This window comes from Acipenser ruthenus, chromosome 26 (assembly GCF_902713425.1).
Source record: "Acipenser ruthenus chromosome 26, fAciRut3.2 maternal haplotype, whole genome shotgun sequence".
In the NCBI taxonomy this organism is placed as follows: Eukaryota; Metazoa; Chordata; class Actinopteri; order Acipenseriformes; family Acipenseridae; genus Acipenser; species Acipenser ruthenus.
In genome coordinates, this window is record NC_081214.1 from 26,049,896 (window position 1) to 26,067,054 (window position 17,159).

Here is a 17,159-nt window from a genome sequence, read left to right on the forward strand (position 1 = left end):
TTTAAATAGTTAATCCCAGCATAATACATAGCAAAAGTTTTTTTGTTTTTTTTTGTATATAAAATCCTCAATGCCATATATGAGTTTGTCAGCTATAACTCAGGGATAGAACAACATAGCTGTGCCCAATTGCATGATTACAAGCCAATTATCTAACATTGCGGTCTCCAACAATTCTACGATTCCTTAATTCGTTTCTATTTCTCTGGTTTTCACTCTTGCTTTTGACTGTGTGTATATTTTTTATCAACAGCCAGCAGCCCTATTTGGTATTTATTCTCCACTCGATTTTCTTTCCTTGGCTTGTTTCACATCCTCTGAGCACACACAAGCAGCTTGCAGTTTGGAACAGCACTGCGCTGCTCCTCTGTACTGTACAAGAGCACTTTGAATGAAGAATGCAACCTCCACAGGGAAAGCCGTCTTTATAACGAAACTGCATCCCTGAATGAACCCCGCGTGGAGGCTATCCACTCAAAGTAAGAAATGCCAGGTCAGAGACGCAGCTACAGAGCAATACAAATGCACACAATGATCAAACAAAATGAACTAGCTACTGGATGGAGGGTCAATGACAATACAGCAGGTTATTATCGCCAGTTTGACTAATGTCCCGACTCTACAGAGGAAACCCTTCCATGCAGCCAATGAAACACACACCAAAGAGTACCGTAAAAAAAGTAATGTTTATATATATTTTATATATATATATATATATATATATATATATATATATATATATATATATATATATATATATATTTCTCAACATGTATATAGATGCCATGTGGCCACGGAACTCTGCCAGCCCCACTTACTCTCCGTACATATACTGAGAGTTCGTGACCTTTGGCAGGTATGCCTTTGTTTGTTGAGCTGTGGGTTCTATTCTATTTAAACCAATGCATCATATGTTTCCCTATTTACCTAATGTATTTTCCTCTGAAAGAGGTTATTCATTTTGAGTAGGATTTGGTTAAAATAAAATGGTATATGCATACAAACCATAACTTTATTTTTATAGGGAACTTAATTCCTAATATATGACAGATTTGAATATGAAAAACCAAATAATATATATATATGGCACATTTCAAAAGCTACAACTTCCTCCACTTTCACTGAATTCTCAAAAGAGTGGAGGGGGTGGAATTGCGTATCCGCCAGCACCCAATGAGAGGCTCGCGGGGCGGTTCCAAATACCGGCCCTGCCGCTAATGATTGACGCGGTTTGCAAAGCTTGGTCATTTACTGATCAGGGAAAAGATCAGAGTAGCGCTAAGAGTATTTCATGCAGGCACCGCCACGTAAATCACTGCTCATTAGCGGATCAGACCCCAGAAACGAATTGATTATGGTGAAATAGCAAAGCCTGACTTCATTTATATAAAAAAGATGGCATCTAAGAGCTTTGCAGAAAAGTTGACAAACTTGGAGCAGAAAACCCTGAAGCCCGAACTTCCTGTAACCTGCAAGTGCCGGAAACAATGTAACAACTGCAAGATCTTCCTGGGGTTCTTCGTGCTGTCCCTCTGGTTGCATCTGGTCACTCTGTTTTTCTATTGGGATCTCAGGTCTGAGGTGAAACGCGAGCTGTTGCACAAAAACAGAGAGGAATTCGTGACCCCGGACGCACATGACTTTAAAGAGCAGGAGTCTCCCGGAGTCGAGCTTTCGGACCTTCACTACTCTGCACTGCTGGAGGGTGACGAGGTAAACACTCTTTCAGTGTGGTCATTAGGTACCGAATACTAGTGGCACAGCCTGTAAAATATGCTTCTGTGTCCAGTGGCTGAATAATTAAGGATCATTAATATAGATGTGTTTCAGATTAATGTCATGAGTGGTACTTTTTTAAAGGAACCATTCTTTATAATGCAGTGGAATTTCCAAAAATAAAGAACTGTATTGCCAGGTGCAGTCTTGCTGCCGATACCTGTCACGTATTGCAAACCTACTTCTAGAAAACTGAAGGTGACTGTTCCTGTCATTTTACCACACAGGAACCGGGAAATACATTCATGAATCATTCAGGGAGTATAGTCGCGGGGTTTTTACCAAAGCATGCATGCACAGTTAACCTACCTACCAGTGTCATGATTGTTTCAGTAATGCTTGCAAGCACACATATCCACAAAAATAGAACTAAAAATTGTCGAGAATCTTTAATTAGGTGGTGAGGGCATTCATACCTGAAAGAAAGACTTATCATTTTTACAGCGGCCATTGAAACACTGTAGCATTGAGAGGTCGGTGACACAGAAGACCAGGCACTTAACTGCTGCTTTTCCTCCTGTGGGATCGGTGTGTGAGGGAGAGAGAGAGATACTGGTGTTATTAACATGTTTAACTGCAGTTCCAAGCCCCGTGTTGCATATGGCCAGTGTGTCAAATTCACTTAATGAACAATTTCCAGTTTACTTCGCCACGCAAGTCACGTGACATAACCAGACCCCATCTCTCACTGCAGTCCGAAATGTCACAGTACAGGATACAATGCTTAAAAAAAACGCACACACAGCTTTTCAATCTTATTATACAGGTTATAATCTTAAAGCAGACAGGTGTTAATCTTTGGAGAAATGGGACGTGCCAGTAATAAAAGATAAATTGCAGTCTGCACATAGATTACTATAACTTGATAGAATACATTTTAATATCACATCCCTGTGTATTTGCTGCCTTGTGCGAAATCAGAAGCTGGCAGACAGTGCTTTATGTATAATGGTACAGCTGGTTTAGTTTCTGGCTATATATATATATATACATTGTCAAAGGAAACCATAACATACCACAAGCCCCATATATGCTTTGTACTAGAATGATCAGAAATGAAGCCTTGCACAAAATAAAATATATGTCAAGTACCAAACCAACATCACAATTGAAGTCCTTTGCTGTGCGACTGTAATGACAAAACCCATTGCATTTTGACCATGACATTTCTGTCACAAGAAACTTCTGGCATTGGGGAAACACAGGGCAACTTGAAACTACAAGAGTGTGATGCTTCTATTCTGAGAATCCCAATATGCAAATATACCTAAATGATTGTTTGATATGAAAATGGCCTGTAGCATTCTGGGTCATGAAGGACAGTCAATGGCACTGCATTGGGTTTGTCAGAGATGCACCTTGGAAAACAGGTCATTAAGTAAACAGGACAGGAAACAGTCCTTGCTTGTGGTTTGCATCCCCTCACGTTAAACTGATCTCCTAGGCCGGGAGATGCTTCTGCTTTGTTGAGGCAGTTAAATACAGATTGGAGTCGGTGATCAATCCACTCATGAAGATTTAAAGTTAATGCAAGTTTTCCCTGCTTTTGCAAAAGTAAATTCCACACCTTGAAAAAACTTCCTGCACAGCAAGTTCAACTAGGAGAACAATGCAGCACGAATAGAATGCCACAAGAATGTGGGCACACATGAACAGCAGATAAGCCAAGCACTTCGGCACGCACCTGACACATTTATATCTGACTGTTGCTATAAAAAGAAGGATTGGTTTTTTTAAGGTTGCCAAGAAAAAGATAACCACGGTTTAGTGGCATTGTAATATGCAAAAGCGAACCTGTCTGAGTTCATTGTCCCTACCTCTCTAGAGCTTTGGCGTAGTGTTGCTTATTGTTTCGTCTGTATTTTTCACTAACATCGCAAGAGATTTTTGCTTTATTCTTCTGTCCCAGAGTGGTTGTTTTATAAGAGGAATATACTTTTATTTTCACTCAAAGAAATATCAATGCATCCATAAAAACTCTCAATCATAAAATAAGTGGCGCAGCGCTAAAGATAAGCTCAGTAGCAATTTAGACAAACGACGGGAAGTCATTATCATTGTCTTTATACTTTCTACAAATATCAGCTGACGGGAACGCTGACAGCTTTGAGAAATTGAGTGCAGTTAAAATACCAGAAAGGAAGAAAAAAAAATATGAAAGAACACAACAGGAAATGTACAGCCTCCACATGGCCCTCGCCAGCACTGCAGTCACAGACACTGAGTTTCAGGGCTTGTCACAGGCTTGTCACTGGAACCGCCTCAGATACCACAGCTTAGCCTCTAACCTTCCTAACAGCTGTGACGGAAAAAATGCTGAATTCACTTTCTTTCTGAACTTGCTTCTTAACAGAATGCAGTGCATTGACATTATTATTATTATTATTATTATTAATAATAATAATAATAATTATAAAAATAATAATAATTATAAAAATAAAAAAAAAACAATTGTTATTATTATCAGCAGACACCCTTACCCAGGATGACTTACAATTACAAAATATCACAGTACAAAGTATCCTATTACAAAATATCTCATTGTAAAGTATCGCATTACAGATAAGAGCAAAGTACAATAAAATCAGTAGCAAAAGATCAAATTCAGATAAGAGCAAAAAAAAGAGACTACAGTAAATAATTGCATGTAAGAGAATGATTTCAAATAACAGCAACTACAAAACTGTGAATACAGATACCTATAAGAGTAAAGTTTAATACAAGACACACAAAGTAGTTATAATTAAGAGCAGTAATAGAATACGACAGTGCAAGTACAAGCTGATGCAAGTACTGGTACAATTGGGTTCCATATAGTCCAGTATAGTGGAGAGTTGTGAGGTTTACAGATGCTGTCTGAGCATCCTGTGCGTGTGCTGGTGTGCTAAGTGAATATGCAGCTGACGTTGTGTGTCTTAAAATAATAATGCAATCAAATCATAAAATGATACGGTACAATCTGTAAAAGTTTAGAGGGTCAAACGTTCCAGCTAGTACTTTCATCAGTGTAAAGCTGAAACTACTTGACTATTATTATTATTATTATTATTATTATTATTATTATTATGATGATGATGATGTTTCCATTTATAGTTTTTATATAGTTTTACTTAAGGTGAGTTAAACAGGTTATCAGACTTGTTGAAATGCGCTAGCCAATGGCTGCTGTGCATGTGAAACCTTGACCCTTGTGTGGAAGGAATTCTGAGTGAGCAGGGCACGGTTGACTGGCACAATAAACCCTGGCATGCAGTGGGTAAATAATCTACTTCCTCTGATCTGATACCTTGGGCATAGTGGCAGCCCTCCAGAAAGCTATTTGAACTCTCCCAGGGAAGGCAGTGGAAGGCTAGGGCACCAGGACCGGACTACCTTTTTAATTAAATCAAACAGTATGCTCTGTAAAGGAATGCGATCCCTCACAGGAAATGACCTTAATGTCTCCATTGTGCAAAGGGGCAATTGCACTCTGCTTTGTTATAATGCAGGGGAGGGAGCAGGGCATAAAGCTAGTGTAGTAGATGCATGCTGGAAGCTGCATTAACTGTGTTGTAACTGGAGCTGCAGTGGATACAATTGCAAAGTTGTGCTATGTGTGTGTGTTGAGCATCTTTCCAGAGATTCTCACTATAGTTTTCAACACCCTGCAATTGTATTAGTGTTGAGAGAGACAGTGTTGTATGAGACACTGTCGTTATGGATTCTGCCTCTTCAATTCTGAATACTATGTATATTTATTCGAAATGTATGGAAGCACCCATTTTAATAAAGCCCAATACTTGAGAAGGAGTTTTTAAAATAGACCCAGTAGGTTGTGTCTCTATATTAAACAGCTGTTGTCAGACAGCACATCTCATACAGGCTGCAACTTGTAAATGAAATGATTTCAGTTGGGGCTGCTGCTCTAGTCAGGTGGGGTTGTGTTGCTCTTCAGTGAGGGCTTTCGGAGTTATTGCAATGTGATCTACGTTGCTTTCCTCTCAAGTCTCTAGCAAGTATCTTTTTTTGTTGTCGTTGTTTTTCTTTTGTCTGCGACCACAGCTTCCTGACGCATAATAACTCTGAGCTGTGGTCACATTCATGACGTACGTTCTGCTTTATTTAGAAAGGTTTTTATTCTGGAGAATTACACCCGTCTCAGTTGACTTGGTTTCTGCAACCAATACAGAATTGAATGAATACAATATGTGTCGCTTTGCTGGGGAGTGTCTGTCTTTCCAGCATTTCATCCAAGGTAACTGAGGCATCCTTACTGTCCATTGCCTTGAAAGTGTTCTGTGCTCCAGACACACAATATTTATATGAAGTACTGTATGTACCTACCCATAGCTGCCTAATTGATTCTTGCTTTCCATAAAACAAAATTATTAAAGGCTGATTACAAAATAAAATACAGTACAGTCTTGCCAGTCTAACTAGTCCGAACTGACCTATAAGCTGAACTGTGCTACCTTAATGAAATGCATGCTGATAGCAGCTGTATTAACAAAACTTCAATATTGTATTTATATGAAAGTATTTAAAACATTTACAGATGCCTCTGTATTTTAATTTGAAACAGTTATTACTGATTCTTTTTATTACATTTAAGAATCAAAAACATAGTACTAACTACGCTCAGTACCTCGAACAAATCTCTAACCGGAACAGGGTCAGATCCCAACTGGATCGGATTACTGAGAGTCTACCGAACCATAACAAGGCTGTCATTGGATCTGAACAATCCCTAAACCAGGTGTGGCATGTGCGTATTTTCAATTAAAGGCTTCTGGAATGCTAGGGACTGACTGAAAAGCACATTTTGTAACAATTGTAAATCGTCCTGGATAAGGGCGTCTGCTAAGAAATTGATAATAATACTTAACGGAAGAATGAAAAAAAATGAAAAATGTGACCTTTAGAAATCTAACATGAAATACTGCACTACTATTCTGATTTCCGGTAGACTGAAAAGCACCAGAGAACTGGGAAACAGCGCTGCTCATAAAACAGCCCTGTGTTCATATGGCTGTAAAACTGCTGGAGAATGAATGCTTAGCTGAAGTATGGGACTCCATCTAATATTGCGAGGAAAGAAAAGTCAGTGAAAACAGCTCTCCGTTCGCAGAATACAGCTCTGGCCCATTTTGCATCACTCTGGAAAATTAACTCATTTTGCTTTGTAAAGTTGAATAAAACCTGCTGAATAATTTTATGTTAACATATTAAATTACATACAGCTTTGTAGTTTATTTGATTACACAATGTGACATTTTGAAATCTAACATAAAATACTGTAATACTATTATGGCTTTGGGGAGACCTTTGCAATTATCATTTTGTAGTTTCTTTGATTTCATGTTCAATAAAAGATCAAAATGATGTTCACATAGGTTTTTTTTTTTTTTTAATGTCTCAAACCTGAAGTGTTAGGTGATGCTAACCCTTTGGCCGTAGCTGTAGTTGGAAATCGCTGGAACACAGCTGAGCAGAGCGATGCTGGGCAGTCCAAACATTTGTCATATCAAAACAAATAGAAAGAAAGGGGCCCGGAAAGTTCATTCTCAGTACGAATGAATCCGTTTTGGTTTTGAAAAGAAAAAATAAAATTGAGTTTAAAAGTGTTTTTAAAGTAAACAACAAAAACACAAAGTGTCAGTGGGAGCAGTGGTTTAGTCTGGTGACTGTTTCTCACGAGGCCTGTGTTTGTTTAGGCTGGTGAGATCCGGTACCATATTAGCTCCCTATGGCTGTGGGATTATTTGGGGTTTCGCTGGTGGTCGTCTGGGTATTTATCATTGGAAGCCTCATCAGTCAGAGAGAGGCAGTGTGAAAGCTGGTGACAGTCAGACTCGGCTGGCATTCCTGAAACCAGGAAGGGCTCTCTGAGGCTGCCGTCCTCCTTGCTCAGCGTTCCTCTCATCCCACACCCTGCTGGAGAACCAGGAAAGCTTCTCATTAGCAGGATTAGTGCGGCTGGTGAATGGAACTGCACAGAAGGAGGGATTGGATCACTGGAGAGACCATTCACTGCACGGCTTACAACCAACACACACAGCAAACTCGTCAAGGTGATGCTACTGCTGCAGCTGAAAAAGGGTCCGATGATAACCAATGAGCCTTTGTATATGCGGTACCAGGCTTAGTCTTAAGTTGGCAAATTAAAAACTACAAAAACAGATTAAAACTGAATGCAAATGAATTCTTTTTTTGTCATCCTTTGGCAAATGTAAAGGAGGAAACGTAGTGCAGTGCCAGGCGAGTGGCAGTCGAATAGGGCTTAAAAACAGTAGAATTTGAAAAAGAGCTTTATTAAAAACCTTTACTTTTGATATTTTTGGGGGAGATTGAAATAAGAAGCTCTTTGCATAACCGCTATAAATTGCCCCAGTTCCTTTTGAAATAAGCATGACCCGCACAACGTAAGCACATGTTTGCAGCTGCTGAAGTGTAAACGATACACAAAGTAGGGCCTAGCAAGAATGCGTTGTTTTGCTGTTTTGATTAAGGGAATAACAAATGAGAAATTCATTCTCCCTTATGAAAAATAAGTAAATCCACCACAGGATTTGTTATTCCATTCTTGGTAAATAAAAAAATAATAATAATACAAAAAAAAATTACACAAGCTTCTGCTATGAAACCAAAAACACATTTTTATTTGGGCCATGAAAAATGCATTCCTCCATTTTAAAAAAAAGAACAGGAAAAAAGTAGTTTAGTTGCAAACATTTTACCTTTCCAGTTCAAACATCAGAATCCATTTTATAAGGACTTGGAGGAAGGCAGGGTACAATGCCTTTGCCTGCTGGCAGTATAGACCTATGGAAGCAATGCTCTAGTACGGTACGTTCTTGGGATGTTGGACAGAGGTTATCCAAGTATAAAGCTCAGCATAGGAAGTTCTGGGACCCTTGGCTTCTTCTCCTAGATCTTCCCAGAAATGTTTTTATATGCAATAATTGCTACTTACAGTACATATCTGTACTTTTGAGTACAGCTGCCACAATTACCTGCTTACAAAGTAACACTATAAATAAACCATGCAAATGCACACTGTTTGGTTCATTTGATCATCTGGTTGAGATAATGACATGCATTTTGAGTGAAGTGCACATCTTAATCTAATAGGCAAACGCTTCGACGAAAGCTGCTGAAACCAGCCGTACATGTTCTATCCAAGTGTTGCTTGATTTTTCCTTTAATACTGGCCCTCCATTTAAATGTCCCACAGAAACACATTGCTGGGTGTCTGAGTTTCAGCTCTTTCTTGGGTAAAGCTAGAAGCAGAATAGAGTTTCAGGGAAAGTTATTCTAGCAATGAAAATCCCCATTCTCTCTGAGGCGGTCCTGTCAGCAGTGTCCGGGTGGTAAGAAGAACTTCAGCATTTTACTGTGTTTCAGAAATTAACAGATGTGAAGAGAATAATCTGAGCATCATCCCCTTCGTCCCAATTGCTAGCGTTTGATAAACGTGTGTGATGTCAAGCTGTACAAGGGGAGTGTTACATGTGTTTTGGGAAAACCACACTGTTTGTGGACAGATCATTTGTTAGATAGTATGTTGTGGTTTGTTTTAAGCTGTTGTGCTGAAACTTCAAATGTGCAAACAAGCTTATTTATAATGTTGAGGAAATGGAGTCTCTGCAGTATTAAAAACATAAAATAAAACAAGAGCATGTGTCTCAGCGATTCTGAGATTTAAATAACTTTTGTAGCCTGGGACTCATGTTGTGAAGGATTTGGGGTAGCCTGCCGGTTTGTTGGATGAAACCGGTGCTGATTTGTCCCTCCTTATACCATAGATGTTGCCTTCAAGTCATTAAAAGAAAGGGTTCTTTGAGTATTTGAAATCCATTGTGTCTGGTTGTCTGGGGAACTTGCAACGTAGTAATCTTAGAGAGAAACGTTACTGTTTTGTAGTGAGTTTTTTGTCATTTTACTTGTAAAATAAAAGTATGTCAGCATCATTTGTCTTAATTAGGAATTGCAATCTAGGGCGGAAATCATTTGGCATCAGTTTTGAAGCCACAGCATTGCCAAAGCTCCCTGGAAATTGTTCTGCAGCACTTGGCACAGAAGAACCTGTCACTCAGGGCGCACTGTGAGCGCTTATCACAACAAAGAGACTCCAATCGTTTCTTAATTGAGAAATGTTACTGATTTCAAAGGTTTCCTTCATTTAAACAGTAATGATGTAAAACAATCCATGCTATTGAGAGTGGGTGAGTGGCAGGCTCTGTTACACTGTTTAAGATGCTGTGGCTTTGAATCATCATCCTCATTTGCACAAAGTGATTGCGCACTTATTATCCAATTGCAGTGACATTGAGAGGTTTCTGTACTTCATCGCATCTTATTACACATGGTTTTCTACACAAGGGAACCCTGTTGTCTGTAGATTTATGCACAGGATGATTACTTGTACAATTCCACTGTGTGTTGTATAATCTATAATACCTGGCATGTTTTTCATGTGCAGCTATCACCAAAGGTTTTGCATCAGCCTCTATATAGAATTAACTCATTTTGCTTCATGAAGTTGAATGAAACCTGCTGAATAATGTTACGTTAACACATTGAATTGCATACCGCTTTGTAGTTTTCCAGATACTTTTACTTATATAAGAAAATATTTACTATGTTATAACTGCTCGGAGTCAAACTTGCTCGCTCTTATACCTTACTGTATTCTTTATTTTGCTCTTACTTGAATTGATCTTATTGTACTTTCATAACTGCTCTTATCTGTATTATGATATTCTGTAATGTGATATTTTATAATGCAATACTTTGTACTCTGATATTTTGTAACAATTGTGAGTCGCCCTTGATAATGGCATCTGCTAAGAAAACTGGAAAAAATCAATTTCTCTAAAAAGAAAAAAAAAAACAATTCACGACAAACAATGCTGATAGCTTTAGACAAGACGCTGAGAAGTCCACTGCAAAGTTGTCAAAGACCCAATGTATCGCATGTGATAAATATTTGCATACTATTTTCTTAATGGTGGAAAAATATGATCAATTAAATTAAAAAAGATGAAAAAGACTGAAAATGACATAACGTACCAGATTTGAACGGGCACTTCCGTTCTGAAGGTGTTTAGGCATGCGTGAAACGGTGTGCTACGTACCACTTTTAATCCGCATACCTGAAAATAACACGACACCAGTACTTGACGATACTCAGACACCGACAATTTATGTGAAACTGAAGATCTTGTTTGCGCGAGGTTTCTGAAAAATGTAGCCCGTTATCATCAAAAAATATTTAGGGTTGGGTGGAAAAAATAGGGTTGGTCGGGTAACCGGAACCACACATATTTTCATTTGGCATTACATGTTAAATAAAAGATCTAATTTGTGTATAAAGTCATTTTACATTTTCTTTTTCTTTTTAAATTGTCTCAATGGTAAAATTCTAGGTGATGCAAAACTTGGGCAGATCTGAAATAAAGGTGGTATTTGGATTTTGAGAACGCTGTAATAAGAGGTTTAGAAATGACTTGATGCATTAGTGTGTCAGGGCATACTGCATGGAGCTTATCGGGCAACGTGGATTTGCTGTCATTTTCACAGTCCAAACAAGTAAGATATGCTTAAATGTCAGATGGTTAAAGTAACAGCCGTTCATGCCCACCGCTGCGAATCAAAGTGATTGGCCCTAAGTTGGTTTATTTACAACCTAATTACATGGTGAGTTTTGATTGCTTAATGAGCTGATGTTTCTGTGTTGGTGGTAGAGACATGAAGTGTGCCTCCCTTATGCAACAAACATCCGTGTGCAGCTGCAGAACTTCAAAAGAGCCACCCGTGCTTCATGGGCTTCAGTGTGCTCTGAGCTGGATTCCCTTTCATATCTGTTACTTCTACTTACTCCTAGTGTTGTCTAATATAACAGTCTAACAGCAGCACTGAGAAACTACAAGTATCATTGCGGTTCTGTATGTGGCAGGGGTGAACTGTTATAAATAGTATTTCGTTTTCTTTTCTGCAGGGGGTGTGCATGATTCATGTGTGCCAGGCTCATTGCACAGTGCTGTAGCTCTGTACAGCAGCCTCATTAATAAACTACTGAAGAGGGAATAGTTCCTTCTGCAGTTCAGTGAGTGATCGTACTCTGCCTTTTTACTGCAAACTCCATTGAAGTTGAATTCCATTTGGAAACCTGTATACAATTCTTCACATAGGGCACTCCTGTGTATTTTAACTACAATCTTATGTTTCCACTGCAGAAAAGTATTCACCCAAATAATGTTCAAAATAAGAGTTTAAAGTCATTGTTTTTGGTGTCCTTTACCTGTATAAAGCTCAGTTTGTGATTAGTCAATGTTCTATGTTGTTATCAGTAGTGTCCATTTGAAGTTTGCTTAGTAAGTGCTTACTCTTAACTGTCCCGTATACTTCTGAAAAGATCTACACTTGAAGCTGGAAGTGAGTGTGGCCGAATAAGATTGTAACTCTCGTATACTTCTGAAAAGATCTACACTTGAAGCTGGAAGTGAGTGCGGCCGAATAAGTTATTGCTGGAATCAAGAATGCGGGAAAAAAATCTTGATTGCATCCTTTCTTTCATCTAGCTGGGCTCATCATATTACGAAAATGTCTAAACAAAGACCGACTCGGCTCATGTTGCCTTGACAGCAACACACATTCCATATTTCTGTCACGCAACTCCTCTGAATTTAATAACAAAAAGGAAAAGAAAGATTGATGCAATACCCAAAGGGTGCTGGGCTTTATGATGAATTTACATCGCCAGTATCTTGCCGCATAAAGATGAAATGCTGTGAGAAACTAATTAGATAGGTCATAAATTGTATCTTTCTTCTCTTCTTTTCAAAATGATTGATAATTCTTTCTTTGGTCCAAGGCTGTATGGTTACTATTCTTTTTGGATTGTTAATTTTTTTATTAAACAAGCCTGATTTTCAAGTCTTGTGCTTTATAGCATGTGATGCCTGGTAATACCACATTTATTTTCCTATAACAACTAACATATTTCATTGAAATTCTGTAGTTAAAGTATTTCTTTTTTACATGTTTATTTCATAAGGCATCAGATTTCTTATTGCATTCATTGAAATTGAATCTTGACATATGTAGTCATTACCATTTAAGGCCATTCACCCTTAATATACTTCCTTTCCAAATCAACGTTGATTTATAACAAGCTGTTTTCTCAATAGGTGCTATACTAATTAACACAATACAAAAAGGTTGGTGTATGTGTTGCGCAGCGGGTTACAGTGGCTGGAACAAAATAGTTCCATAAGTCGCACCTGTCGTGCACTTGCATTGGCTACATACTGTGAGAGTCACATGTGCAGTTTTGAAAGAAACACATGTTGTAGCAAATATATATATTTCGAAGTCAGTTCCATGGAGAGGAGGTTTGTAATCTGAGCTTAAAATGTGTCCCATTTCATGACCTGTGCTGTAGGTAGTGAGTTTCATTTCCTAAGAGTAGCTGACAAGCAAGCAAGCCCATTATAACTTGATATACCCCACTGAGTGCCAGCCCATTGCAGTATTCCAGTTTGATATCAGTGCTGCACAGAGACCAGTATACAGGATTGTCTTTTTCTTTTCTTTTCTTTTCTTTTTTATATAACTTGGCTGTGAACTGTCTCCCTACAGCCAGCAAAGTGATGCTATTCCTGACAAAAGAAATGCCTTTTGATGGTATATGATTTCAGGAAAGTCTCCTTGTCTCTTGATAAAACACATCTCAGCAGTTTTTCATGTGCATTGGCAAGCTGACTGTGGGTAACAGTACCAATGTTCTGCAAGACTCTACTAGAGAGCTGTCACCTTGTCTTCCAAAAAATCATCAGGAATGAAATTAAAAATGCCAGTGACATGTAATCATAGTCAGAAAAGAACAAAGGGGCATTAATATTAATTAGAAGTAATCTGTGTCTTTCTTAACCCGTTCTTTTCAGACCTTGTTTTGGAGTCGTCCTCCAAGGCTCTGCATCTCTTGGCTGCTGTTTCTCTTTTGTTCGCTTCTGTTCTGCGGTTTGTTTATGCCATGTATTCATTTATGCACGAGGTCTTTCTTTGTGTGGCACAGTTTGTGATCTCTAGATACAGATACCTATTTGCTTGTGTTGCTGAAGACATGGCAGAATGAAAAGGATTTCAGTTTTATACAGGGTTGAGCAGAAGAAAATAAATAGGGTGGTGTTTTTTTTCACTTCCCCTCTTTTTTTAAAAAGTTGTTGTGTACCTTTTGATTTATAATAGGATTGTTAAGAGGATGTTTCTTTTGAAGGTATGGTAGACTCTGCCACCTTCTTTTACAAGGTGTGATGAATGGTTACAAGGTTAATAAAGGTCATGCACAGTGTCCCTTCATAACTCTTTAAACATCTTGTAAATGAGTGTAACCCGTGTGGGCCCTACACTCCTATTGACAGTGCTATGGCAGGTGCATTTCAGATTTTGTCTTGTCCTTTTGGTATATTTAGTTTGAATGCATTGGCTGTAAATTCAGTTCGTTTCGCAAAAAAAACAAAAAAAACCTGCTTAAGGCTAAATATTTCACTCCTACGAAAAGTGTAATTATTAAAAAAAAGGTCTGTCTTTCTCGAAAGCCTAATTATTTTTTTAAAAAAAGTTGGATGAATTCCATTGCTATACCCTCGTCCAGAGAGTGAAGCTGACAGTGTTTGACACTACATGAGGATTTGTTTTCATTTCCAGCTCTTGAAATATTAACTTTTGTTTCAGCAAGTAATTAAAAGAAAACAAATGATCGTCCTAATTACCCCGGGAAACCTCACAGGGTGCTGGGCATATGTAAACCCTTTCAACACTGGCATGACAGCTTTTTTTTTTGCATTTTTCAAAATGTTATTGCTGGAAGTGGCTTTATCATAACATATTTAATCCAGTCTTACTGTTTATGTCTGTTTCTCATCTGTTTCTGTAAATGAAAAAAGAGTCAAATTCAGTTTGCAATAGAATTGTGTTAATTCAGGCAATGCTTTCGCTTCCAGCGGTTGGTTCGACAAATGTGAACCATGTGTGCTGAACTGCAGCGCTCGTGGCTGCCTGATGGAAATGCAGGTGTACTGCCGCAGCACGAGCTGGGACTCCCTTGAAACATGTCATGCTTGTATCTGTTTTGTAACCCAGAATTTGAGACAAGGAAATATGTGTGAGATTAATTTAACATCCCCTTGCTGGGGATGCATATTCCGTATGTCATGCTTTGGCATGCCAAATAACCTTTCATTCAAACGCACTGTTACATGCTAAGCTGTTTTGCTAGTGTCACAATCTAGGAGTATATGAGACTCTGTCTGGCGTACCCGAGACTTTACTTTATGGAAGAGCTCAAATGTAGTGCTTTTGTAAGTTGGGGTTTGTATATCAGTGACATACTTTTTTTGTTTTGTTTGTTTAATTCATCCAAATCAGAGAAAAAAATATTGATAGATTAAAATATGCTGTTCACTGACCTTTTTCAACTTCTAAGTGTTTAAACTGCGTTCTCATATGACCTGTAAGTGCATGCATTTCTTAATTCTGACAAGTTGTTACAGCCACTACTGCAAAAATATCATCTAAATACTGTATAAAACAAAAGCAACCTCTTTACCATGCCTAAACTGTAGCATTTCAAGCATGGACAGGTGCTTCTGTGATGAGCAAGGTGGGATTGCGTTCCTGTCTTTGTGACGTTGAGAGCCAGTCAGAGAAGGAGAGGTTTCTAAAAGGCGGAGGAGTGAAAATCAGCCCTTGCTGTTGCTTTTCAGCAGATGTGGGGCCACTTTGCAGAATGTGTTTCATGTGGTTTCTGGTTCTCTCAAGCTGAGATTGCTGAAAGCCACAACGTGCGTAGTCTCTGCCAGGAGGAAGGGCTGGCTGTTCTGTTGGGGAAAAAAAGAAAAAAGCAGGTGGAAAAACAGCAGGTGGAAAAACACATTTAACAGGCTTGCTGGCAGGTGCTCTGAAGAGTGCCGTGGCCTAAAGGTTCAGGTAGGGAACTCAGCACGGAGAATAGGATGAACATTTGATATCTGGATATAAGCCAATGAAAACAAGATGTGGCTACAGGGGTGCTCTGGAACCGCTACAGGGGTGCTCTGGAACCGCTACAGGGGTGCTCTGGAACCGCTACAGAGGAGCTCTGGAACCGCTACAGGGGTGCTCTGGAGCCGCTACAGGGGAGCTCTGGAGCCGCTACAGGGGTGCTCTGGAACCGCTACAGGGGAGCTCTGGAACCGCTACAGGGGTGCTCTGGAACCGCTCTTAATCGTATGCAGTCGTTTTCTTTTTACGTGGCACAGATACATACTGCACATGGATGCGATCAGCACAGATGATCAGGGTTGGCAGCATCAGAAAGCTGTTTTTTTTTTCCCTTAAACTTCCCATGGAATTTTGTGGCTCCAATTATAAGTACAGATTGATTTCCTGGACCACCTTTTAAGTACTGATCGATTTCCTAGATCCCCTGTAGATGTGGTGCTGGCCAGCTTGCCTCCCTCCGTACCCAGGCCCCTGTACTGGCTGGATTAGCACCAGTCAGCTGTTACTTGTATTGGAAGTGGGCAGCTGGAAGATCCTTCTATGAAGCTTGGCAAGGGGCTCATTCTGAACTTTTTAATTTTACCCCCTGAAGACAGCCGTGTCCCACTAAAAGCCGCTTATGATCATCCAGAGCGTTGTCAAATTTGATGTCCAAAAGCCTTCGTGCTTTCATGACTAGAAACAGCTGTGCCGCATTATTGGAACGGGATGAGATAAAGCGTGCGTCTGAAGTCTCCCGGGCTTACTGCTAATATGAAGAAATGTCTGATGTCAGTTACAGGGCAGCTTGGCTCATGACAAAACATTTCTCATTTGTCATGTCGGAAAACCTAATAGAAATGATTGTTCGTAGCTTGATTGATTGATTTCATTCTCTTGCGTAAGACAACGAACCCTTGAGCAGGATCTGTGATATGCTTTTCTTTTCATGTTTTTATTTTTTATTTTTTATTTATTTATTTCTTAGCAGACGCCCTTATCCAGGGTGACTTACAATTGTTACAAGATATCACATTATTTTTACATACAATTCCCCATTTATACAGTTGGGTTTTTACAGGAGCAATCTAGGAAAAGTACCTTCCTCAAGGGTACAGCAGCAGTGTTCCCCATCTGGGATTGAACCCACAACCCTCCGGTCAAGAGTCCAGAGCCCTAACCACTACTCCACACTGCTGCCCAATGTTGAAGAGGAGAATGCTTGAATGCTGTACAGCCCTTTAATTGCTTTTAATATCACCTCTGTAGGTATTGTGTTTAATGCCATACAGAGGCTCTTGCTCATAGTGGCCATGTCGGGTAACTCGACAAAGACTTGATTATCCTTTGCATGATGAGTTCAGGTACATAGTTGACCT

The 17,159-nt window shown here is 39.2% G+C and overlaps 1 protein-coding gene across 4 annotated transcripts in view; it reads left to right on the plus strand.

Annotated features, from left to right (window-relative positions):
• The first annotated feature begins 1,209 nt into the window (after nucleotides 1–1,209).
• The window catches only part of LOC117972087 (ectodysplasin-A-like), a 47,441-nt gene continuing 31,491 nt past the window's right edge, over nucleotides 1,210–17,159 (plus strand). For 2 of the 4 annotated variants that reach the window (XM_034920358.2, XM_034920360.2), the window contains exon 1: nucleotides 1,210–1,713. In XM_034920358.2, the coding sequence (XP_034776249.2) occupies nucleotides 1,396–1,713 (318 nt within the window). In that variant the 5' untranslated portion in view covers nucleotides 1,210–1,395. The remainder of the gene's footprint in view (nucleotides 1,714–17,159) is intronic. The other 2 variants (XM_034920357.2, XM_034920359.2) reach the window with 1 other exon arrangement.